Source organism: Galleria mellonella, unplaced genomic scaffold (assembly GCF_026898425.1).
Source record: "Galleria mellonella isolate WM207_F2 unplaced genomic scaffold, CSIRO_AGI_GalMel_v1 utg40, whole genome shotgun sequence".
Classification (NCBI taxonomy): Eukaryota; Metazoa; Arthropoda; class Insecta; order Lepidoptera; family Pyralidae; genus Galleria; species Galleria mellonella.
The window spans coordinates 3,696,090-3,723,760 of NW_026442094.1; the positions used below are offsets into that span (position 1 = coordinate 3,696,090).

Genomic DNA, 27,671 nt, shown 5'->3' on the forward strand with positions numbered 1-27,671 from the left:
CTCAGGTGTTATTTCTCTGTTCCCTGTAAATTCTCGCCATATCCCACCCTTCAAACCGAAATACAGTCATGCAAACACAACTGCTTCACGGTTGAAACACGAATGGGACAGAGGTGCCCAAGCAATCGACTTTTGTACAAAGTCTCTCTCATCCAGATGGTTGGGATGGAACTTTAATTTGTGACTAATAGTTATATTTGTTAATACCATAATAATAGCGTCAATTCAAATATTCCTATTTCGGATTTTTTTTTTTATATTCATTCAGTGGACTAAAGCTGTCCAAATGAAACGTGTACAACACAATATTGGAGTACAATTGCAAAATAAAATGTGCAACCACAGTGTGATGCAGATTGCGCTGTATCTACAATACTGTGCAATAAACTGCACGGAAGTGTACACCTTTCGTTGCATTTTGATTATCCAGTTAACGATGATATGCACCGTTGCACAAAAGGACAGTTTGTGTGTCAATTTTTTTTGGTCGCAAGTGTAGGGTTTTGGGAATTCAAAATCACTTATGTTGTTTTCGAAAGGTGCGAGAAGTGAATCTTGATTGAATTTTGGTAATATTTTATCTCATCGGTTTTTGAATTGTAGTAAAAAAAAAAATATGGTGGAGACGAGCCTACTGCCTTTTCTTGGATGAATTTGTATTGTTCACAGTATCTCCTACGATCGGTAGATAGCTATAAATATAAATGGGCATAAAGTTTCATTATGTAAAAAAGGGCGTGGTATAGGCAGCATCGTCGCTCTTAAAAAACCTCTAAAACCAAACTGTGGTTGCCAACCCGCTTGCCAAGCGTGGCAACTACTGGAAATATCTCCAAGGGGGAGGCTTATGTTCACCAGTGAACAGTTAAAGGCTGATGTGATGATGTAAAAAATTATATTTATTTGATTGTGTAGTTTATTTGTTATGGTAGTATATGAAGGTTTAGCTATGATCAAACACGACAGGCTTAAATGGTAGTGCCTTATCATTTACCAATTTTTTTGTTAAAAGTTTCGAAAATGTGCTTATTTATTCTCACCTAATAATTTTTTTAGAAATATTTCAAGTCCAACTTTTATATTAACAACACATTCGTCATGTTGTACGCACAATCGGAAATGCAACTATCAAACATATGTCGGCGCAGTAAAGGGTTAAGTTACTTTGACACCTTAGGTACCGTCCTATTGTGTCCAATTTGTAGAAAAAATCCATTGCACCCGCAACCGCCCGCTGTCGGCGACAATTATGGATAGACAGGGATGGATTTGATATATACACGAAATAAATATTATAAACAAAATGATTTATTTGAGTTATCACGACTTTGTTTCAGTTTAAAAACAAAAAAAAAAAAAAAAAAACTAATAAAATTATATTGTTAACATCCGAATTTATTTATACGCAAGTTTCATAAATAAAAATTTTAAATCTTGACGGAGAATGTAATTCTCGTAGTAAAATTATAGGATATTGAGGCATAATATCTTAGTAATAAGGAATGACACGTACGAGGGAATCATGAGTGTCATACACGTGTACTATGATATGTCTCCCATTAAGGAGAGCAGAAAAAATGGAAGGGCAAATGCTTTGATTCAAACAAGTCTCTTTCGCTTCTTTCATATTCATTCATATGGGATTGATCCTGTACAATAAAAACTTTTATTTTAATGTGTATGTCTGTTTATATTTATTTAATAGGTGTTTTATATATCTTTTTCTTTCAGACCTTTTTATTCGTTTCTATTTACAGTTACTTCTTTATTTCGGGCCATGACCATGTCAATTTTTATACATTTATATGTATCGTTTCATTCGATTACCTATTAGTACAAACTGCAGAGTTTAGTTTGGATGTAAGTAGGGGAAAAAACATTTAAATTATTTGAATCTTGTGTACGTTATTTGTTTAAAAGTAAAAATTATTTTTAGTTAAAAAGAGAAATGGTTTTCTCTCTATATTAATTTTATATATAGTAATTATAAACATGTCACCATTCAGCACGTGCCTGTGCAGGACAGTATCGCAGCAGTGCGCACGCGCAGGCGTTGTGTTATTATTTTATTAGAAGCGACGTCGGTCACGGCGCGTATGTTAATGTGAGCCCGCGTCGCCCGCTGAGCCCACCACGTGCCCTACACGGGCCGTATTAAGGGTGTCTTAATTAGTTAACATTTTCATCGGTTTGCATGACTTTTGCTGGAATGCGGGATATTAAGTTTGACGGTTACGGATCGAATTAAGATTATGGTTTCGGAATTTCTTAATTGTTGACTAGAGAGTTGTGTTATTAGAAACTATTTCACATTAATTTGTTTAAATATTAATGTTGTAGTATCTGACGGTAAGTATGAACATTGAATTACTTAAATAATTAATGGGCAATCTTATTAAACTATATTGACTGACAACAGAAATGACTAACTGAATAATTTATTATTTAATTTCATTATATAAAGTCATAACCATTGGGTTTATGAGTCTGTACTATCATATGATAGGTTTGATTTCGTCTTTAGAGAAGGGGGGGGGGGGAGGTGGTGCGTGTCGACCCCGAAGTCGCCTGGTGCCTATCCCAGGATGAAAAAAAAAGTTTTCCAACGCTGTATGAGAGTACATATGTGCCTTTTTTAAGGGGCCTGACGACCCCCTGGGAAAAATAATCTTAAATATACTAATGAGAATCAGATCTGTAGATATGTATGTAGGTATGATTTCCATTAGCTATGTTGCCGCTATTATTTTTTTACCGATATTAGCTATTTCCCTTTTTTTTTTATGTGTGCAAATGGAATGGTAACTCCGCCTGCGCTAACGGGATACGCTGGCGGAGCACCAGTGAAGGGTGATAGATGAGAATGAAAACAGGCCAATTAGCCCATCATGATGAATTCCAGGGGGAACCACGAGGAGGTCGATTTGGTTGGGTATATTGCTAGCAATGGGATTTTTAGTCTCCATTACTAACAATCCCTTTCCCCCCGCTTTATCCCGTTGCCACCAGATATGTAGTAAACGAGCTTATTATAATCAATTTTAAATTCTCGTGTTTATTTCCATTCATCATCATCATCTCAGCCATTATCTGTCCACTGCTGAACTCAAGCCTCTCCCATTGCTATTGCAAGATATTTCCAATGTAATAGTTGAATTTTGATAACGAAATATAGGTGAGTACTATAAAAAAAACCATAAAAATATGTAGTAATATTCTACAGTATTACAACATAAGCACACAAATTACCATGCTTAGTAACCTCGTCTACGTGCAAATGACGTCTACATCTATAATTTGGAGGCACCATTAACCCCTTCTGTCCTGCTACCCCTTTATGACACAACGATGGATATAGCAAAAAATTTTGACCGTTGGAAATGGTCAGATAAATAAAGTATTTTTTGTGTTCGGCTGTTAAAGGGTTGGCCATATGTTGTTTCTTAAATTTTGTTAACTGATAAGAAATTGTGAAATAAAGAATGATAATTATGAAAGAAATTGATGAATGGATTATAAAGGAAAATTAACGTTCAATGGAAATAAAAGTTTATTATTTGCCAGAGGGAGACTTTGTACAAAAGTCGTCTGCTTGGATACTCATGAAATAGTTGTGCTTGTTTCCGTCAGTTGGTTCCGTTAGTTTCTATATATATACCGAAAAAGAAAATTAAACCATAATTATTAATTAATAACAAAAATTTCAGAGATAGTTTAGATAACAATACATGATTGTTGCGTGCTACTTCAGAGCCACAATCTGCACTTGCAGTGTAATTTGGCTGATTTCATTTGCAATGTAGATTCCAGTATCTTTTCGATAATTTTATTTACTATCATTTATTATTTCTAGATAGATTTTAGATTGCATGTTTTTAAAGGGCAAAAGAGGAAGAGGAAGACCGAGGATTAACTACATGGGACAGATAAAGGAAACACTAGGCGTCATGTCGTATAGGGAGATAAAGGATATGGCCTAGGATAGAGCTGGCTGGAGGAAGATGCATGAATTAGTTGCACCGACAAGAGGAAACTCTTAAATGAAAATGAGTTTTTAAATTATCGGCGGCTATTCGAATATGAATTTTCAAGTATGTGCTAATGCTTGTACTATTCGAAATTATAAAGTGTCTAATTGAGCAAGTACTAAGTAGAAGATAAATTTCGAGGTAGATTCTATCAATCAACGCGTTGGATGCCTCTCATTAATACGGCTTCACAGTCCATTATGGATATGGGAGGAAAGGGATTGTTAGTAATGGAGACTAAGAATCCTATTGCTAGCAATATACCCAACCAGGTCAACCTCCTCGCGGTACCCCCTGGAAACTATCATGGTTAATTCCTGATGAATTCGTCATGATGGGCTAACTGGCCTATTTTCATTCTCATCGATCACCCTTCACTGGTGCTCCGCCAGCGTATCCCGTTAGCGCAGACGGGGTTACTATTCCATTTTCACCCATCAAAAAAAAAATGACAATTGTGGATGCTCTCGTACTGCCAAGACAGAAGTAGACATAGACACATTGCGAGGACTTCAATTACCAAGAAGAACTTGATAGGCAATCCATCACTGAAAACCACAACCCAGTAGTAAGTGTGTATGACTGTCAAGAGTACACAACTGAAGAGATCGTTATCTAGATAAATACTAACTTTTGGGGTTGGTGACATTTTATAGAGACAATACGCGTAATGGTACCAGTTCACCTGGCATCCCGAACAGATTGCGTGAGTAGGTGACTTTGGTACATAGAGCTACATTAAACAGAACGGACTTTTCAAATAATATACAAGTATATATAAATATGGAACAAGGAATGGAAAACAAGCTGATGGTCCACTTGATGGAAAGTGGTAATCGTTATTCATGAATAGCACCATGGACATTACAGAATAGATTGTGGTGGCCATGGTATTGCCATCCTTAGGGACTAAAATGTTGTGCCTACATATCTTGTAATTTTCACTGACATATTACACCGCCGTGTGATCCCGGCATTAGATACGCCACCCCTTCCTTTCTCGTGGGTGTTGTAAGAGGCGACTAAGGGAACTTAATGGTCGAGGAATGAGCAGCAGCTCTTAAAATATTATTAAGAACTTAACTGCGGTTAACAACTTGCCTGCCAAGCATGGAAACTATTGGCAAAACTTCTCTTCTGGGAAAGGCTTACGTTTAGCAGTTATTGGCTGATATGATGATAATGACGGTCCCACCTTTCAAGGCAGGGACACAACACATTGTGGGACCGAAGTACCTAAATACACGACTATTGTACAAAGTTACGCTCTATTATAACGGATAATGCAGATCAAGACATAACCACTATTACGAGTAATATGTGACGGGCGTTTTTAATTTATCGTAGCACGACACGACACGGTACGATTTTTTGTCATGATATACATAATAGGGAAGTAAAATGTATATGCAACTAATATTAACTATACGTAATTTGTTCTAACTAGTCTGTGGGATTTGATGATTTACCGCAATAATTTTTGTTTTTCTTCTTCCCAAATGATTTCCTACAACAATTCTAAGAAGTGTAATAGTATTTATTGCTTCTAGGCTCCTTAACAGCCCAAAAAATCAACATGATATTTGGGGGACATCGAAATCGATGAATGAAGAAGTCTTTAATCTTTTTCCAGAAAGTGGCCTATGTTTTTACACAGGCTACTTAATATTTAGTATTTCATAAAAGAGTATATTTAAATTCACGACCAGGATTTAACGTGACGCAATTACAGGTAAAAGAGCGAACCACTAGCTCTCAGGAAAATATTTTGTTTATTCTAAATATAAAAATGAAAATTATTTATAATTAAAATAATTCCAATTTATATCTGTGTAAAGATCATTTCGATTTGCATGCATTATAAATCACTACAATTAAAGGAAAGTCATAAACAAAGACAAGCTCGGAATAAACACATTTTGTGATCAACTTAAATAAGTTTTACTGCCCATAAACCAACGGGGGCGGAAATACTTTGAAATCATTGCCGGTTGTTTAAAGTGTTTATTAAGTTTGCCAACTGATAACGATCATGCTTGATTTGTAGATAATATAAGTGTAAAAAAAGTGAAAGTACCTATTTGCATTGTACAATGCCCACAATGACTTCCTTTGATTTAAGACGCCATTCCATTTTTGTATGGTCACACGCTTGTTACGTTTAGCTATCAAGTAATCCTTACTTATGTAATAAAGGTGAAAGTTCGATTTTAATTTATCTTTTATTTCTTTTTGTTATTGTTATTTTTGTGTGTTATTTCTAAATGTTTTAACGTCTCGATCAATCGTTATAAAATTTTGCGTAGACGTAGTCTTTGGGACGCAGAAAGTTATAAATAGGCTATTACATCTTATCTTGAACAAAGGACATAATTCCGAACATGCTGATAAAATCGTACTACAATAGTAAATACAATACAATAAAAAATACAATAGTAATATATGTAAAGTTTAATGTAATGATAAAAAATCCATAGGAAAAAATAGATAATTTATTGACATACATAAATTGATTCAGCTATTCAATACTAGATGGCGTCATACGCTATATTGCAACTGAAATTTATAGCATGAATGAATGATAACTTTATTTACTTGAATATAGGTTATTACATTAGAAGTATTTAATGTTAACAACAGCATCTCTATATTCAACTCTGTGGCGTGCAAATATTTAATTTCGAACTTGTCATTAAAATGTTATAAATAAAAATATTTTTAGCAATGTGTTCTATATTATGAAATGTCTAATTAAAATACATTTTATCAGATTTTAACAGTATTGTAGGTAAAAAATATTAGTTCTTTCCACATTAATTTATTTTTTCACTGAGATTGTGATCTCGCTTAAAGTGGTGTGGTAATGATAATGGTATTTAATTCCGCTACTATTTAATGTTTTGAGCACAGTAAATAAATTATAATAGTGTCCCAATAATAGGTAAATAATGTTAATTCTTGTGGAAATGGATGAAGTACGGATAGATATTTAGATAGGCTTTGTTCATTCTGTAAGATATATAGCGTAAAAATAGTCGTATACTTTAACTCTCAACTAAATCACTCAAATATTTCTATTATTATTTAATATATATATATATCATACCTACTTGCACAACAATTAGTCCATTATCTTAAGGTTGTCTTGAAAAGATTGCTGTCAGCAATAAAACCGCCTTGTTGTACTTATACAATTGTTTCAATGGGTGAAAATGGAATGGTAACCACGCCCGCGCTATTGGTATACACCGACGGGACACCAGTGGAAGATGATAGGTAAGAATGAATGCAGGTTAGTTGGCCTACCATGTTGAATTCGACAAGAATTAACCATGATGGTTTCCAAGGGGAACCGCGTGGAGGTCGATCTGAGAGGGTATATTGCTAGTAATTGGGCTATTAGACCTCATTACTAACAATCCCTTTCCCCCCTGTACTTATACAATTGTATCGTTGTGTTTGTAAATTGTCTTGCTTATTTCCTATATTGTATAATGCAAATAAGGTATACTCATTATTATAATATGGTCTATGTTCAGCAATGGACAGACAATAACTAATGATTATTGATGATTGATTAATGATTGTTACATAAAAATTACATTTCTGTTTTTCCAAAAGTTGACTGAGAAAGAATGTACTAAGTCCATCTTTTGTACCAAAAATTTTTTTGTAATGTGGTCAATAAAGAATAAATAAATAAAATTGATTTAACTTATCACATATTTTCGTAAATAAATTATAATTTGGCAGCCTGTCTAAAGCCGAACTAAGGTTTTTTTTATTTTTTATTTTTTACAACACAGGGAGCAAACGAGCATGCGGCTCACCTGAGGGTAAGTGACTACCGCCGCCCATGATCACCCACAACACCAGCGGCATTGCAGGTGTGCTGCCGGCCTTTTGAAAAGGAATATAATAATAATACAAATAATAGTTTTTTTTTAATTATTATCTATATTTCCCAGATGAATACATCAGTTCTGAATATTGTGACACTTTATGAATAGTGTAATGTAATCGTATCCAAAAATCTATAGCTGGGACAGCGACACAAAAGGGCCTTTTGTTTTGTCAGCGTTATTGTCGAGATAAGTTTTTATTTAACGCCTTGTGGTTACGAATGTGTCGTAATACAGTGGAAACAGTCACGGTGGCTTAGTAAAGCACCTGTCTATGTTAATCTAAGTGTTATATCCGTTTCGAGAACTATCCGATTGGTACTTAGAGTATAAATCTAAAAAAAAAACCTCAAATATTGTTAATAATACATAGCTTAAAGTTATGTTAATTATTTAAACTCATTTTCGGGATTTAACGCAACGCGATTTTAGTCCCGAACATAAATTTCAATATGTTATTATTAAGATTGCGTTTCACAAAAAAAAATTACTTCAATTGTGACAATGAGTGATTAATAAATTTGATTTAAAAAATAAACTAGGGAACCGATTTTGTTAAAATTTCTATGCGATCTGTAAGTATATCCTTTCAGATAAAGAAGAATTTTAACAAATCGGTTCCTAATTGACGGAGTTATGACATACATAAAAAACAAACATAAAAAAAAATACAATCGAATTAAGAATCTCCTTCTTTTTAAATTCAGTTCTAGAAGTAAGGAAAGTCTGTTTAAGGCATAAAGCAAAGATTCTTTTGTTATTCATTGAACAGTTATCCTCGTATATGGAGGTTACCGTACTGTAATTTGCAACATATAGAGAGAGCCACACTGAAAAAACTTCAACCGTTTTTGAAGAATCTCTTACTGTAGTCAGTAGTAAAAACTATAGATCTCTTCTTTACTCCTAGATCCTATCTGCAGTCGTATTATGAACTTTTAAAAAACCAGTCAAGTTCCAGGCAATTCACTTTACGGCCGTAAACTGCCTTGTTCTTTTTCGTATTATGACGTACAAAAAACAATCCGACTTCTGCCTGGATAATTTGTCTATGGCTGGTTATTCATTTACACTCCATTCGTTCAGAAACAACACAAGAATTTTTACGGGAAGTTACGGTTTTTATGTTCACATAGTTTTGACATGGTAGTGGTTAAATAAATATAACGAAAATGCAATTATTACGATACATTATTAGATAGATAAATTTACGTTATTAATTAAAATATTCTCGTTATCTTTTTGAACGTTTCGAATTATATCTTAGAATGCATTTCGTGCACATTTTCGAACGTAGCTACATGACGTTGTTGATCCACTTAAAATTCCGCGCCGAATCCACTTGAATATGAATTTTTTGAAGTGGAGTTTGAAACTGTGAAACTATTTCATTACTTGGCTGCATTCCAAATAGTTCGTAGTCAGTTAATTTTTACAAAATATTTTTTGTTTATCAACAAGAAAAATATATATCATGGCGTAAGTGTTTTTAGTGTTTTTCTACATATATTGTGTGCTAAAAAAATGCTATATTAAATTAATGTAAGACTTAATTATTTTAATTAAATCGCAGATCAACTTCTGCTGAAAATTCTCACACACGTCGTCGCGTAACGTACCGGCAGTTAGAAATTCTGTGGGAATTTTTAAATTCCAATAAGGACGTGGCTGTCGGTTTTAATAAATCTGCCCAAGCGCGAGAATACGCAAAACGTATGTGGGAAGAAGTCGCAGAAGCATTAAATTCATTGGGAGAAGGAGCTTTTAAAGACTGGAAAGGATGGTCAAATGTAAGTATTACAAAAACTTATTGTTTTTAATTTTTAATAACAAATTATAATCAACTTATATAATATCAAAAATATATTTACAGTATTGGGTGGATTATAAAGCTAAATTAAAAAGAAGAGTTGCTGCAGTACGTCTGTCTCAAAACCGTACTGGAGGTGGACCTTCGAATGTTCCACCCTTGGATGCACTAGAACAAAAGTTCTTGAGCATTTTAGGGGCAGGTTTCGGTTCGGGCTTGAGTAATGTACAAGTCGACCCATTTCCAAACGTAAGTAAATTGTAGGAATTTTTAATATAAATTCTGTGTTCACAATAAGTCTCTTGCAAAGTAGGTAAAGAAAAGTAGAGTACCAGAGGCTTCTATGTTTTATATAATTTTATGATTCATCACATGCACATAAATCAGTTTTAGAGAGTAAACTTTTAATTCATATCTACCATCTGTAAGTCCTAATAAATATTTATTCTTTCTCCTAAATGGCTGACACTTTCTGCCTATTTGATATTTTATTTATTTCATTTGGAAGCATACTATCTTAATTAATTAACAATATTTAACCCTTAAAAGCCTGATTTTTTAAATCAAATTAAAAAAATATAAGTGTATCCTTTACTGTGTTTACTAATGGGGAAAAATAGTAAAAAAAATTCAAAACGATATTTTTATATTTTTATTTTGAAAAAAACTGGTAACATGTAAACAGCCAAATATTAAAATAAAATCGATTGTAGGCGCCCAATATGATTTATAATACCGGTATCAAATTTGAAACTTCATGTATTTAAGGGTTAAGAAATACAATTACAATAATAGTTTCCTTTATTAACATATGACCCTGACCGAAATTACCATAAATTATTCAATATTATAATTATATATAGAATAAATTGCATAGAAATGAAAATAAATTTATATTATTTTCAGATACCAAGTACTAGTGGCACTGCATTGAGATCAGAACCTCTGGACACCGACTCTGATGCAGTAATGATTGAGATCACTGCATCAGAGTCAGAGTCCAGAGGAGACATACATATAACAACTATAGATACACAAAACACAGGAACTGAAGAGCTTCCACATCCTCAAATAGAAGAAGTTCCTACAGAAGCCCCTCCGTCTCGCCCGACACGTCGTAGACCAAGACAACAGAGAACTGTTAGCATGGAGGCAGCAAGGAATGCTTTAATAGATGTTGCAAGGTCACGACTAGAAGAACAAAGAAGACAGACAGCTATTATGGAGCAAATGCTCAATACATTAAATAGGATAGCTGAATCAATTAACAGGTAAAACAACAACATTATTTCAGTATTTTCATTGTATAATTTTTTTTTTTTAATATCTTATATTACTTTTTCCATATTTTATATAATATATCTAAGAGAATATTTGGTGTTTATTACAAATTTATGGAGAACATACAGTAGAAATATACAAACTCAAACAATATTTCTGTTTTGTTATATCAACTAAAATTCTATGAATATAAATAGACTTTTTATCAGAGTAATATAATTATATTAAAAATGCAATTAGAAGTAATAAACTATTTATATAAAACATTTAAAATTAATGTTCATTCTATAAATGAAATAAAAAAGAAATTAATAAATATGCTAAGAACTAAAATGCCTAATGTCTACTTCTCAGAGTAATCTATATTTTTTTTTTAATTTGTAGAAGCTCGAGAACTCCAGAGGCGAGAAACGAGGGCGCGCCTGGCAGCTAAACCTTCATTTAATTCTACACTTGAAGACTGAGACAGATCATGGTGAGCATGATGGAGCTGCATTGTGCCCTCTGATGTAGCATCTTCATCAGTGAGTGTCGGTGCTGGTATATTAGACTTTACTGTCATATTATGCAATACCACACAAGCATTCACTATAGATGCTGCCACCTCAGGGGCATAATGAAGTACTCTGTGTACAAGCAGGCAACGGAATCTAGCTTTCAAGAGTCCAATTGTCCTCTCAATCACATTTCTTGTCCTCACATGTACACTGGTGTAATGTGCTTCTTGTGACCCTGGGACAGTATTTGTAATGGGAGTCATCATATACTTTCTAAGAGCATATCCTGAATCACCTAAAAATAAATATAGCATGTTAATAATACAAAAAAAAAAAAAAAAATCTTTACAAAAAGTATTAAAGTTCTAAAATCAGTAATGAGTAAACACAATTTTAATATTTTTATAATACAAATCAATTCTCACCAAGTAACCAAATGGACTCATTTCTGCTTAACTGTTCTAAATGCTGTCTTAGGGGATGATTTGTCCAAATGAAGGAGTCATGAGTAGCTCCTCCATAGCTGGCATCCACACTTATAATTTCCATGTCAGCATTACTAATCTAAAATGTTTTTTTTTTTTTCAGATTAATAACATGACAGAAGAACATAAATCTTAAGTTATTAAAATTGTATATGAAATAAGTATATTAGTCAAATATTTAATTATAAGTGTGATGTAAATTATATGTATTAATAATAAAATTATTGTTTAATGTGTTTTATAAGTTAGTATAATGTATATTTAACATAACTGTAAATTTTAATTTTTGTTTTATAAATGTAATAAAGCTCATATGAATTAATTTAGTACATTTATATATATCACAAAATTAAATATTGGTGTGTATAAAATTTAATGTAGTGTAATTGAAATCAACAAGCATCAAACATAATAAATTAACATACCAACTGTACATTTAGCGAATGATACTGTTTTCTACAGTAGTATCTCTCCTCGTTCTCAGTTGGGCGTACAATTGCAACATGTGTACAATCGATACACCCCAACACTCCTGGCATTCCAAATTTATTATAAAATCTATAACAAATTATTAGGTTCATTCTTTAATAATTCCTTTTGAAAATACTTTTTTCATTACAAAATATTTTCTAGTATGTTTATAAGAAAAGCTATTATTATAAAAGAGATGTGTTCAGTAATAATGGATAGAAGGAATAGCTTGTATTAATAAATCTTAGTTATTTTTGTGGAGGTTAATACTTTATTAATAATATAATAAAAAAATACCTTATGATGTTAGCTCTTCGCTCCTCTGACGTCCTCGGAAATTTAATATATTTTGCCTGTATTTCAGGCAAATTTAATAATTTTGTAATTTGTTTTATTATTATAGAAACTGTAGGTTGGGCGATAGAATGGCCAGCAATATCGCCAATTGGGCGTTGATAAGAGCCCGTTGCGAAAAACGACAATGCTACCAAAACCTAAAATAGAAAAAAGTTGACAGTCAACTAAGTCACAGTTAATTTAAGAAAATATATTAATGACAATATCATCATAATAAGGTAAAAGTGTAACCTTAGTCTCCAATGTCAAATCTGTGGACTTTGATGATCCTGCCATATGAGGCCTAAGCTCATCGCAGAGACTGTATACCAAACCTTTGCTAAGACGATATCGTTTTATAAATTGCTCATCGTCAATATCAAAGGGATTGGATTGGTCTCGCAATCGTCTTCTTTTAATTTTTCGCTGTTCTGCTTCATACATAGCGTCCATTTCCAAAAATTCTAAAATTTCACCTTCATCAGACATACTGAACTACAAACACTTAACAAACTTGAACACACAAACTTAATAAATTAGAAACAAAAAAAAAAACACTTCAAATCAATGCAAACTGAATACAAATAAGTCTTTCATATCTAGAAAACACACAAAACAATTCAAAAAAAGGCACTTGAAGACGCCGTAAACTGAATGGTTTGTAAACAAGTTTTAAATAGTCAAATGACGCGTAGAAATGTCAAATCAGGAGCTCGTAATACGAAATAACCAGCCAAAATACGGGCAGATGTCGCTCAACTGTCACGTGACCGCTGACTGGCTGGTTTGTAGCGTTCATAATATGAATTAGCAAGGCAGTTCAATTTACGCCGTAATCTGCCTGGAAATAAGAGTTCATAATACGGCTGCTGGTAGGCGATGAGTATAGATTCTCTGTCAATATAGATGTATGTACAGGGTATCGTAGTTTTAGTCTAATATGATTTCATTACGTTTAACTAGCTATCTATCTCAGTTTTGAATATACTCGAAGTAGTATTATTATATGTATTTTATCAAAAAATATTTAGTAAAAAGAATAGCTAAATGTATCAAAGACAGTTGTTTGGTTTAGAAGAAGTAAAGGAAACAGATGCGGATTTAAAGATAAGAAAAGAAAAATACCGTAGCCAATAAGTTTGTAATCTGTATTTATAATATAAAATATATATTAAATTATCATGCTCCTTTGAACATGGGCCAAATAAAGTAATTTTGAGAGCCGCAGCTGAATTATATTTAATCTTTCGTCTTAATTGAGTTGCTGTCTAATGGCCCTACGCATTTTATCTTTGTTATTATCAACATTATATTAATTCTAATTCATTTAAACCTTAATTCAATTAGGTTTAAATTCAAAATTGTATGGATTTTGATCAAGGGTTAGCATTGTATAACAGTTAAGTAATGCAAACTTTATTCAGGTGTTTAATGTTGAATTCTAATGAAAATTATTACGTGATTATTAATTAATTAGGTATACGTAATACATAATATTACTTTATATAATATATGTATGTGATGTTGTTGTATCAGCCTTTAGTCACCTAATTATTCTAATGATCGACCTAACCCAGCACGGTATTTTTTAAAAAAAATACAGCCTATGTTACACGTTGATAATATAGCTTATCATCATCATATTAGCTTTTAACCGTTCACTTCTGAGCCCCCCCCCTCTTCCATATGCCCCCCCCCCCCCTCATAAGGGGCGGTTTGCCAGTAGTTGCCACTCTTGGCAAACGGGTTGGCAAGTTACGATCTGGTGATATTTTTAGAGGGATACTGTTGTCCTTCCCTCGACCATTAAGTTTATTTAGACACTGCTTATGACACCGACGACAATGGAAGGAATGGCCCATACTATGTTGGGACCATACGACATAGAATATTTTCTATAAGTGAAAGAATTTTTAAAATGGAAATTTTACAATACAACTCAATACAAACAAAAAAGAATCAAATCTTTCCTCTTTTAATATTAGTTTAGATACGAGTATCATATAGATCATTAAATCATTTTGTAAATTATTGCACCAGTATGGAATGTAGAAACAAATAAATGTAGCTTAGATTTAGGCAAAAAATCAGGCCTGATTAAAAAACCGTTATTTGCCGATTCGCAACAACTCGGACTCGAATAACTCTCGTCTTACGCAATTCGACATAACTCCTGTTGAGGACATTGAATTCAATGACCTGTGCTCTAATGCGGTAGTCTATAATTATTTTTATTAGGTCGGAAAGATTATTTCGTTACCAATTTATTTATATTTCTTACATTTCTATTTTTCTCGAATTTGCCAATTATTTACTTGATATATAGATAGAGCACAGATAATATATATACTAGATACAAAATATATATAATATTTTTACAAATATGGTAATAAGGTAAATAGGTACAAATGTGAACTTAGCATCTTAGCGACTTAATCAATTGTTATAAAATTTGCTATCCACATTCTATGTGGAGGTAGAGAAGGAGATAGGTTACTTTATATACATGTACCAGTTAGTAAATATAGTCCAATGACGCGGACAAAGCCATAGATAAAAGCTTATATTTTAATATAAGAAGAGAATAATTGGCGAATTCTAGAAAAGTTATTTCTCTCGGTTGATTTTTTTTTCTTGAAATTAGAATAGCAAACAAATAACGGTCTTCCTGAAAGAAAATATTAACCGTCACCTGTAGATGCGAAAAGCACAGAATACTTTGTGACACCCATGGCATCCCTTACGCATTGTCACTCATAAGGACTATGGTATTGTGCTTTCGTACCCTGTAATAAATAAATAAATAAATTCACTGCCATATTCTACTCTTCGAACTAAAGCTCAGACATACAAGCGCAGTTATTTTACGATGGAAACACGAAAAGGACAAAGGTACCAAGTAGAAGTCAGTTTAAACAGTCTTCCTCTGGTGAATGTCTGCTTCGTCTTAAAAATTCCAATTAAATGAACTCTTTTGCTAAAAACATTGAGTACGAATACATTTCATTAACATTTTTGAGCTAATTATAGAAAACTTGATTTCAACACATCAAAATATTGTTCAATATGTATATAATAAAGTTTGTATTATAGCTTATGTGTTAGTGCCTTACGTTTGAAGTAGCGATGTGCGACTATACTAATTATTCGACTTAGCAAATCATTTGGATTATTCGAATTATTTGAAAATTATTCGACTACTAATTTCATTCATTAGTAGTCAATGATGTACGAGTCGATAGGAATGGGTAAGAATGTTGCCAATTTAAATGGAGTAAAAATTACCAATTGTCGATAGTAGGATTGAAAGTAAGTTGTTATGTGTAGGTGATTACTGATCGTTATTATATATAGTACAAATAAATGTGTGGAAAATTAATGTATTTAATAGTTGCTTTTTTCCGTCATCTTCGTTATCGCTAACGTAGTGCTTTAATAGTAGTGGGTGCAGGGAATGGGCTTTGTTGTTATTAGTTACTAATTAGTAAAATCATTCGAATATGGATATTAGTATATTACTAATCGAATTATAGAATTAGTAATTACTAATTATTCGAATAACAAAATCATTCGGATTCGCGCATCGCTAGTTTGAAGTATCCGGATTGAATTCCAGTAAAGGTGGACATTAGTATTCAAGAGACAAGTGTTGTTGTAACTTATTGGTAATAGGTTCATTACAGTAAACATTACTTTGAAAGACGGGTATGAAAACATGATTAGCAAACTGATCGTGTCCTGTTTTCGATAATGAAAATAAATGTAAAAGGCATTGTGGCTTTCTGGAATACACATAAAATGTACGAAACAAAATTGTTAATTGAAAATTCGTTTTAATAGGGTTTTATAGGCAGATTTATTTGTATGTGAAAGTTATGGAAAGAATCGTTATATTTGAGTAAATTGTTAAGCTTAAGGTAAGCTTTGCTCTTAGCATTTTGGGATTTTCTCAAATTAATGATTTATAGATGTGATCACTTATTTGATAGTTAAAGGGTAATACAGGGGAGAAAGGGATTGTTAGTAATGGAGACTAAAAATCCCATTCCCAGTAACCAGGTCGACCTTCTCGTGGTTCCCGCAGGAAACTATCATGATTAATTCCTGATGAATTCATCATGATGGATGATGATAATTGGCTTGTTTTCATTTTCATCTATCACCTTTCACTGGTTCTCCGCCAGCGTATCCCGTTAGCGCAGGCGGGGTTATATTCCATTTCACCCATAAAAAAAAAAGGAGTAACACATAATTTTCCATAATGAACATATCCCGGTCTTGAATACTAACCACATTCATGTGGACATCCACAGTCACAAGCTAAAGCTAGTTCTAAAAATTCAACTATTATAGATGTATGTTTTTCTTTTATGTTACCATTCCTATAGTTTCTATTACCTAATATTGGATTATGTATACTTTTTTTAACTGAAGTCTATTTGGGAATAGATAATATTGAGAAATGTAAAAAAATAATCGTTATCGTTGACAGATATTTGTAATTAAACAGTGGCGTTATATCACCGGAACTGATAAGCCGCAGGATGTATACGCCACGCCCTCTAGCGTCGGGGGCATACTAAACTTTTAATTTTTGAAAGATCCGATACTATCTTACAATATCTAATTAAACGAAAACTGCTCGTTTTACGACGCTCAATTAAGTTTTTTGTTTTATTTTTATAAAGTTTTTAACTTTAAACTTGATGTGTTGGTTATGTACTTTTCGTCAATTAATGTAATTTTACGACACCCAACGAATTTTGTATTCCACAGCTTACTGGATTTTATTTTTTGTTCACTGTTTGTTAATTAAATACTGTGTGTGCATTTTAACAAGACCAGCCCAGTGTTCTCACATATAAAACCATAAACGGCAAAATAATTTGTCTGAGCTAACGATGGGATTTAATTTATTTTGTTTGTCGTTCGTTTTATGCTGCCTTCGAATTGATTTATTTCGTTTGTGTATCGTTTTACGAAATATTCAAGCCTTTATTTTACGAGTATGTATATTCTTAACGATTTGATGTTATTTAAATATTTTTTATGAATAAGGATAAAAAAATTTAAAATAAAAATGTTTACGACTGTAATTTCAGATTGGATAGAGGCATTTGTTGGCTGCTGTCGCTGTGGTGAACGTAATACTTGACATACTTACATTTTTGTGTTTCAAGGAGTATATATATATACGTTTATAGAGATCTAAAAGAGTAACTGTTGAGTTTCTTACGGACTCTCCTCAAAAGATACTTACATATAACAACTTTCTGATTCCTGCAGTAGATTTAAAAAAATGACGATTTAAAAGTGGTTGTAAACAAGTCTATTTGGATAGAGACGATTTGAATTTGACAGATGATTGTAAAAAAATATCGAAATCAGTTCAGAGTTGTCAAAGATATTGTTTGATAGCACACAAGAAACAGGTGGATTGTGGAACTCCTCCTTTTTGATGTCACTGAAAAATGACGAATTTGATTATTAACTCACGGGTCATGAATTTCTTATTAAGCATACTGTACAATTAGAGTGGAAGTAGGTTTGTGTGAATCGCGGGGTTCCCAGGAGATGTCGCGATAATCGCCCAGGCGCAGCATTATCGCGTGCGCATGCGCATGCGCATGCTTATGTTACCGTCGTATGTAGATCCAGTGGTTTAAATTAATATACCGATACCTGATATTATCCTCAAAAACGTAAAGCGAGATACCATATATTTTTCATTCATTATATATTTTGTAATATTCAATTCAGATATATTTCTAAAATGTAACTTTTGACCAGAGGGAGTTATATTCTGGCATTATATTGCTATAGTGACGCGTGGTTAAAAAAGATTCTCGTTTGACTAAATCTATATAAATAAAAATAAATCGCCAAATGTGTTGTTAAGAGCAAGACTCTTGAGTGGCTGGATTAAATTCGCATTTTTTTAAATATTCGATTAATTCTGTGTAAGTTGGCAAGTGCAGTTAGGCTTTGGTGATCTTTTAAGCAGGATGTTGCTGTTTGTCCCTCGATCATTAAATTCTCTTAGTTGCTTCTTAGGACGCCCACAAGAAAGGGCGGGTGACCCATCCTATGCACGTACCATATGACAATATATCGTAATATCTATGTTTTTATTTAATTAATTTAGTTCATTGATTCAAAAAGTTTCACTGTTCTTAGTCTGTATTTTTTTTTGTAATTATGGTAAGCAATTATTTGCCAATTTTTTTTACATATTTATAATTATTTTTCAATCGTATTTCTGCCATGAAGTAATTGCGTTTGTATGACTGTGTTTCAGTTTAACGGATGGGATATGGCAATAAAATTACAGGGTACAGAGGCATAACACTTTAGTCCTCAGGAATGGCAACGCATTAAGAGTATTATGGGGGACACAATATATGTTCATGTTTATAGGTGACGTTTATCACTTTCCAGGTGGGATGCTAGCTTTTGCCATTCTAAATTGCATAAAAAATATTTTGAAGCGATTGATTGGTATTGCTTTCCTTTGCTGAGTATTATATAGTAATTACAGTATTGTATTACTTTTCTTAGTTAAATAACTGCTTCTTGCGAGACTAAATCTATTTGTAGATACTTATATAAATCAAAATCCCAAAACCAAATCTATTTGTAAATACTTGTATAAATAAGCATTTTGGATTATAAAATTTAAATATTTTATGTCACGATTGAAATTGCTGTTTTCTTTGCTGAGAAAAAACTACCTGTTTCAATAAAATAAACCGCAACATTGTCATATTATAGAGATAAAACAGAGTTTATTACTCAGCTCAAACAATGTTGGTTTAAGCACTTTATAATGTTCCACAATACAGAATTTCGTGCTTGAACACTGGTCAGGTACATTTAATTAGACTCTTCCTTTATATTCTCAAAATTAAGTGAATTTCCGACAATAATTACCTACAGAACAGTGTGAAAGGATGTGGAGTGGCGGTCACGTTTTTAATTTATAACACAAAAGTATGCTATGATCGTGGAATTGAATTGTTCGCTTGTCAAATGAAATTTTTGTTAAACCAGAACTCAGAGTACGCTTACAATTTCCTGATGAGGTAATGTAGAATAGCTGAGGCGAAATCGAGTATTTAGAATTATACATATTACCATAGATAAAAAATATATTAGTTTTACCTAATAGCATTGTCGATGATCCCAGGTTTACAAGTGGTATCGAAACTTAAGTCTTAGGAGAGATTTTGCTTTACTCTGCGTCTACCGCTTGTACAGCGGACTGTGCTCAGAGAAATTGTTCAATATGATGCTCACGACCACCTTGTACTATCGTACAGATTGTTATCCATAGGGAGTTCACTTCCATTCGTTAGAGCCATAAGTAAGACGGTCCTGTACAAAGCGGTTTTGAAGATGTTTTCGAACCACGAACGCTCAATTTATGGAATAAGTTCCCTGTCGAGGTTTTTCCAAATGACTACAGCATGGGGTCCTTCAAAAAAGGATCAAGAGGTTTCTTCAAGGTCGACAACGCGCACATAATGCCCCTGGTATTGCAGACCTATGAAGGTTACGGTAACCTCTTACCATCAGGTGGGCTGTATGCTTGTTTGCCACTTTAGTGTTATAAACAAAATACAATATTTTACTCCGCAAAAGGACAGCGATTTTAATCGTAACAAAAATTATATGATAGTTCAAATTGATTGCAAATAGAGTTATCAAGGAGTTGCCATGTGGTCCTGGCATAGAATGGGCCACCCCTTCCTTTAGAGGCGACTAAGGGAACTTAAAGGTTGAGGGATGGACAACAGCGTCGATCTTAGCTTCCATAGCATCTTTGTATCATAGCTTCTTTTATAGGGGGAGGGGGGTCCATTGCTGAACATAGGCCTTCTCCATAAGATGGGTTTTGTGAATAATTGCCATGGCAGGCGGGTTGACGACCGCAGTTTGGCTTTTGGTGATTTTTAAAAATGACTATGTTGTTTATTCCTCCATCATAAGCTCCCTAAGTCGTCTCTTACGACACTCACGGGAAAGAATGGAGTGGTCTGTCTATGCTGGAACCTACACGGCAATATTAATTGGAAAAAAGCTAAATCAATTTAAAATTGACGATATCGTGGAATATATTAAACATATAGCCTGCCTCTCCTTTCAAATCAATTAAAAATATTACGTATTTAGATACTTGCAATTTTATACAACACTGAAAGAATTATTTTGCGACAACGTGGCGTCTACTTATCTGGATATATTTGTTTACATCGAAAATGCACGCGGTCACTACAATCGATTGATAACATGATTTTATAAAGAAACTATTATTATCTTTACCTTAGTTAGAAGTACAACAGTTAATAACAAAGAACTAAATTAGTTTTCTTTGTACGAAATTATAAAGTCGATTATTAAAAGTCATTACAGAAAATTGTAAAGAAATCAGAGTTATCTAAACCATCAACACGCATTCAAGAGAAAGAGAGAGAACAACACACAGCAAAGAAAAAAATAGTCCTATTAAAAACCTATTCATTTTGAAGTCGGTTAATAATGAAGTCGTTAAAAAGGTACAAGCGCATGTAAACATCACGTGTGACCAGCAAAATTGAGTCGTAAAAAAATGCATTTCGTTTTACACAATCAAGAACAAACCTATATGGCATATTCATAATAGCGCATATTGAGATGTCAGTGTATTTGATCAGCTGTAGGTACTAATGTTGTTCAATATTTGCTTTACCACACTGTGCAGACAGAATTGTGTTATACACACTCATTTGCGGCTAAATAAAGCTTTAGAATTATGCACAATGTATACAATTATAATATTGTATTGATCCACATAATCGCATTGACTTCAGTGTCGTTTGAAAATATTTCGAGATCGATAGCTCTCTCAATATTGTTGAAACTTACTTAAATTGTGGTAAAACCATTTATTATGAATTAAAAACTGAACTGCAGAAACGATTTTGATAAAATATCTATGGATATTCAGATATAAAAAGATTTTTTCAAATTGGTTTACAACTGATGGAATTATGAGGTAACAAACAAAAAATAGAACTAAGTAGAATATCTCCTTGTTTTTGAAGTCGGTTAAAAATACAAAGATTACATTGACCTTATATGGTAACTTATTGAAAGGCTGACCGAACTGGATGTTACTTAATTAAATTAATGTATGCAGATCAAAGAGTGCAAATAAGATGAGACAATTAATTTCTCAGTGGAAAAATAATTCTATGCAAACGTGTTGTAAGATAATGTTTGAATTTAATATATAAAACAGATTAATTAAATATTTAACATATTATATTGAATCCCAGTTTCTTTTAATTAATTAATTCTCTTTTTAAAGCTTGTGTTTTATAAAGAATCTATTTTTTTTTGCAGTTTCGGCTGAGTGTTGATCAGTCAGTCTATTTCTTGTTTTACTTCCCCTTTTGTACGCATATTGTAATAGATAAGAAACCAGTTTTCAAATACATATTTATAAATTAGTATGTCGTAAACAATTCAGCAATTTTGTAGCTTTACATAACAGCATCATTCAACAAAGCGCAACAATTAGGATACTGTGTGCGTAGTGAAGCGCATTCGTCACTGTACGAGATGTGCCACAAGCACCAGTGCTTACCATTAATTTATCGATAATTTTCTTAATTAATTGATAAGCGAGTATGGCCGAGCGCATATAATTTATTTTTATTTCGCAATTAACATTCTTGAATTTACTCTTAAAATGGAATGATAAATAATTCTAATCGGCTTTATAAATCGTGTTAATGGGCGTAGGTCGCAAAAAATATCATAGAGTTTAGACAAACTCATTAGCTATATTTTAAAGAACTCAAGGTATTTATATTATTGCATTACTCTCGTAATTTGTGGTAGTACTCTTCAATTATAATGATACTATAAATTATTCTCTACGCAAGGTTAATTGAAGTAAAAGTGCGCTTTCAATAACTGTCCAGTCCACTGCTGAACTCTAGCAACTACTAACAGAACTCCCACATAAGAGGAGTTCTGACAGTAGTTGCTACGTTTGACAAGCGAGTTAATAACCGCAGTTAGGCTTTGGTGATGTTTTAGGAGAGACGCTGCTGACCGTCCCTCGACTGTTAGGATCCCTTAGTCGGCTTTTATGACACTCACGAAAAAGGAAGCGTTGGCCTATTCTATGCTGGGACCATACGGCAAGAACGGATCACCTTTCAATTTGTTGGAAATTGTTGGAAATTCAATCAATGTGATTATTTTACTACAAAATCCAAATAACCTAAATTATTATACAGATAGGTAGATTTGCCTTTTTACTCTTTATTAATAAACACCGAGTTACTCGGAAATTATTTAAAAATTCAAATATTAAATTTTGTTTAAAATACTTGTATTATTTTGTATAATTTCCAAAATCCAACTAAATAAATTAATAATCTGATTGAAACTACATACTTTATTATCAATTAGCATTCAAATTTTAAATTTTGTTATCAATTATTTATTTATTTAACGTGAATTTTGAGCTGTAACATCGATATTAAATCTCCTTGGTCACGCACTAATCTACATCTGTGTCAGATGCACGGCGGCAGGTGGAGTGCAGGTGGTAACCATACTAGGCGCGCGCAGCCTTCCACGTTCCCGCCAAAATCTTTCTTGAAACTTCTTTCAATTGTTTATTGGTTATGGATTCCAATTGAGGCAACGTGGTCAATATTTCATATTATTATTTATTTATATTATGTAAACTATCGGATAGTATCTTTCGTTTTTATCTGACGAATTGAATGTTGACAATATTAATGTTGTCTGATTGTACCTATTTTCTTTTATTATCTTTTATAGTTTGCATGATATCTTTGCTACTTCAGAAGCGATTATGATGCATGTTTTATGAATCATAAGGATTTATTCCCTTGAACCGACAAGGGTAAACTCTATCGATAATAAAAAAAAAAAAAATATTTGATTAATGTTTTATTATTTATGATTTTTTTTACAACACAGGGGGCAAACGAGCATGCGGCTCACCTGATGGTAAGTGACTACCGCCGCCCGTGGTCACCCACAACACCTACGGCATTGCAGGTGTGCTGCCGGCCTTTTATATAAAATATTATAAAGTTATATAAAAAAACTAGGTTTTTTTGCAGTAAAAATTAAAGATGGAATATTTTCGAAGCTTTATTAAAAAGGTTTAAAAATTTGAGTTATAAATAATCCTAAAACATAACAATTTAATACAATGTTTATGGATATATAAGGAAGGAACAGTTATATATTTTTTTTACTTACTGTTACTTAGCCTTATAATTTTTTGCAAAACTAGTTTGTAGTAAATGTCATACAATTAACAGTTCTCAATGGATTGATCCGGTCGCCGCTGCCATTCATTCTTTAGTAAAGAGAGAGGGAGAGAGAGAATATGCTTTCTTTGCGTAACACACATTTTAATAAAAATATACAGTACTGTGTGTATACAGGGTGATATCTAAGAGCTATCTAGTATCGGTAAATGATTGAAAGAATAGGAAAGTTTAGAAATTTTTCGAAAAAATTAAAAATAATTTCTGTCATCCTTACTAACTTAACGGTTGGATCTCGTATGTGAGGTTCAAAATATTTTGATATTTTTAACCCATGTTTTTTTGATGAATATGTTGAGTTTTGTAAAAGTTTTCGATATCACATATGTAGACAATTGGTATGAGTGTAATAAGGCGACCTTACTGCTAAAAACATTTTTTCTTTTAGAGTTGTGAAAGGCGTACACACGTCCCTGAGTGTGTAACGGGATGGCGGCAGATGGCGTTGGGAACACGAGTAAATTTGATGGATAATATTGGACAGGCTGTCAGTAGTCCTAGGACACCTCAAGGCTGTTATGAGGCTGCAAGTGAGAATAAACCATATACGTAAACCAATACGGGTGCTTTTTTATTACAGATTGAGATGAGATGTATGTAATTGTAATAGGTAGAAGTTAAGTAATTGATTTAAAAGAAAAAAATATATTACGTAGAATATATATTTCATAGTACGTTCTTGTCCCTTTATTCATAAAAACTAAATTCTTCTATAAATCTGTTTTGTCTGTTGTTTATACTGAATTTAGTATAAAAGAAAGAGACAAAACAGTTTAATAACTAATTTTATAAATAGTTATATATAGTTTATAGCTATTTTTATAAATAATAAGGTTTTGAGGTGAAAATAAAAGATTTGCAGGCTCTTTTCGATTGTGAAAAATAAGATGTTTTATTCAAAGTAAAATCATACGGAACACCTGATGGTAAGCGGTTACCGTAGCCATGCCCTACAATACCAAGAGCATTACGCGTGTGTTATCAATCCAAAATTATTTCTGTTCTCTTTCCTAGGTTAATAATTTTTTCAGCAACTTAGAATGGCAAACAAGCTGACGGCCCACCTGATGGAGAGTGGTAACCGTCGCCTATAGACATTAGCAGTACCATGGACATAACAGAGTATACTGTTTCGCCCATGATACGTTGCTATTCTCGAGGACTCAGGTGTTATTCCTTTGTACCCAGTAAATTCACTGTCATATCTCACCCTTCAACCTGATATAATATAATAACTGTAAAATAGAAAATTAAAATGGTAATAAGCTAGAAAATTATTCACTACTTTAATTTTATATGCAAGTTCAGATGAAATTACATTAGCATTAAGTAAAACATACCACTGCGCCATGGAGACAGTTAAATCAATCATAATTAACTATAGATTTTTATCAAATTAAACAAAAAAATTGTTATAATTTAATTAAACTGAGAGGAGGTGATTCAAAATATGCTCGGTGAAATGTGTAGGTACATGTTTTGGGTTAATTTCACTACAATGGCTACAGTCGATTAATACCTCAGATTATCCCATCAGAGGTTATTGCCGTGAGCGTATTTTGTTTATCAAATTTATTTACAATTATTATTGTGCAATTTCGTAAATTGTAGACTAGTTTCCCCTTGCAACAACTGTTTTTGCCAAGTGCCGTTTTGAAAGCATTCTTAACGTGTCGTGCGTTTCGTTCTACACAATAAACAACAAAAATTAAATAACAGTAGTCGAGATGCAATATAACAACTTGTCGTCGGGTTCGTACGTACATCTCACTGTTTTTACAGGCTCTTAAACGTCGGATAAATGTCATGTTTTCCCACTTGCCCAGTCATTACATATTTGACAAGACACAACAAATTGCTAGTTCCCGTCCCTTATTTTAGCTTTGCCTTAAATACGTTTATGGAGGTTTCTTTTTATATATGTATAAATGGCCAATAATCATACGGCCTGCCTGATGGTATAGGAGCTACCGTATCCTATGATCGCCCAAAATGTACTGAAAGCATTGATAATAATATATATAAAGATATATATAAAGATAATAATATATAAAGCAAGGATAATAAGGTGTGCCACCTTATTATCCTTGAAGAAACTCATGACAATATCCGGAAACTAATAAGAGACAATTAGAGTACGTTGAAATAACTGACAATGTTAAGGATTCATATAAATTCGCTTTTGAACAAATACTCAATGTAAAAATTTATTCAGTACCATTGATATACAAAAAGTCTAAGATTCGCATTCACATACAAAACATTATATTTAAAACTGGCTTTAAATTTGAATTAAAATAATAAATTGTTTTCATAAGACAGGACAAATAAAGTACTAACATTATAGTTTTACAAAATTGATAAAAAAGTATTTCACGTTTAACTACAAATATCAGTTGATGGTTAGTGGTTGAGTGCATTTGATTAAATACGCTCAAAATAGTGCCGTTTTTTTAGTCTCTAATTGTGTATCTAAGGATTTCTTGTATATCTATGTTCAGTACACATTAATGTGACATTTTTATACACCAATATTTGTATAGCGGATGTACGTGACAATGTATTTAAGCTTAGTTAACGGGACATTAGCATCTCTTTATATTTAATATTGATCCTTATCACAAAGTGACCGCTGTTATTATTACTTTTACAAGATAATAAAATTGCACTTAGATTGCAAATAAAGATGTTCATGTTAAATAATTATAAAGACATATTTGAAAAATATTACTGCATTAAAACCACATTAAGATACTTTTGCATATTTTTTATGTAATGATCATTAAATTTGTGTATTTTATTTCTTTCAAATACCTTACAATGTAAAGTGTAAAGTAGACACAACTTGTTACTTCGTAGTTAAATAAAATCTGCATAATCGATCCCATATATATCAATACATAAGATTAGATAAAGTTTGGTACCTACTTACATTTTGTCTACGATCAATAGGTATTCCAGTAATACAAACATACTACTATCATTTGAATATAGTATTCGAAATTTAAAATGATTACCCAAGAGGGCGTGGGAAAAAGGCCTTCTGTTCGAACTTCTTTTTCAAACCCTCATTGAAGATTACACCTGCTGGCCGTTCGCAGCTTTCGATAAAAAATCAGTGCGTTCTTTTTTCGAATGGACCTATCGTCGGACTCGATGTTCGTATGGGCATTTTATTTTTGAAGTAGTCGTGAGATACCGGGTATACTATGATTATTAAGTGGTAGAATCACGACGAGGTAATTTAGTTTTTTAGTCGTGCCACGGTCGACGAAGGGCTATTGATTATTATAGACATCGTGTTATGACGCTGTATTTTTGATTCGACAATGATCTGATTTTATTATGTTTTATAATAAATTTAATTGTAAATGCCTTAACTACAGGTTTAAAAATAAGGGTTGAGACAGAAAAAAATAAAAGAGTATCGACCTACCGCAAGCATAAATAATGATATCACACTACCAAAAAACCAACCGTTTCGTTGATTTAGAGTAA

At 32.6% G+C, this 27,671-nt stretch overlaps 2 protein-coding genes across 2 annotated transcripts; one reads left to right on the forward strand and one right to left on the reverse strand.

Moving 5' to 3' along the window:
- Positions 1 to 9,369: 9,369 nt before the first annotated feature.
- Positions 9,370 to 11,503, forward strand: LOC128201357 (uncharacterized). The gene is made up of 4 exons (XM_052898102.1): positions 9,370 to 9,720; positions 9,804 to 9,989; positions 10,647 to 11,011; positions 11,406 to 11,503. The coding sequence occupies exons 1-4, from the start codon at positions 9,646 to 9,648 to the stop codon at positions 11,452 to 11,454; spliced, it is 675 nt and encodes a 224-aa protein (XP_052754062.1). The 5' UTR covers positions 9,370 to 9,645; the 3' UTR covers positions 11,455 to 11,503.
- Positions 10,378 to 13,677, reverse strand: LOC113519418 (putative nuclease HARBI1). The gene is made up of 5 exons (XM_052898101.1): positions 13,063 to 13,677; positions 12,772 to 12,968; positions 12,429 to 12,561; positions 11,944 to 12,082; positions 10,378 to 11,813 (listed from the first exon to the last, which is right to left on the reverse strand). The coding sequence occupies exons 1-5, from the start codon at positions 13,297 to 13,299 to the stop codon at positions 11,395 to 11,397; spliced, it is 1,125 nt and encodes a 374-aa protein (XP_052754061.1). The 5' UTR covers positions 13,300 to 13,677; the 3' UTR covers positions 10,378 to 11,394.
- Positions 13,678 to 27,671: the final 13,994 nt, after the last annotated feature.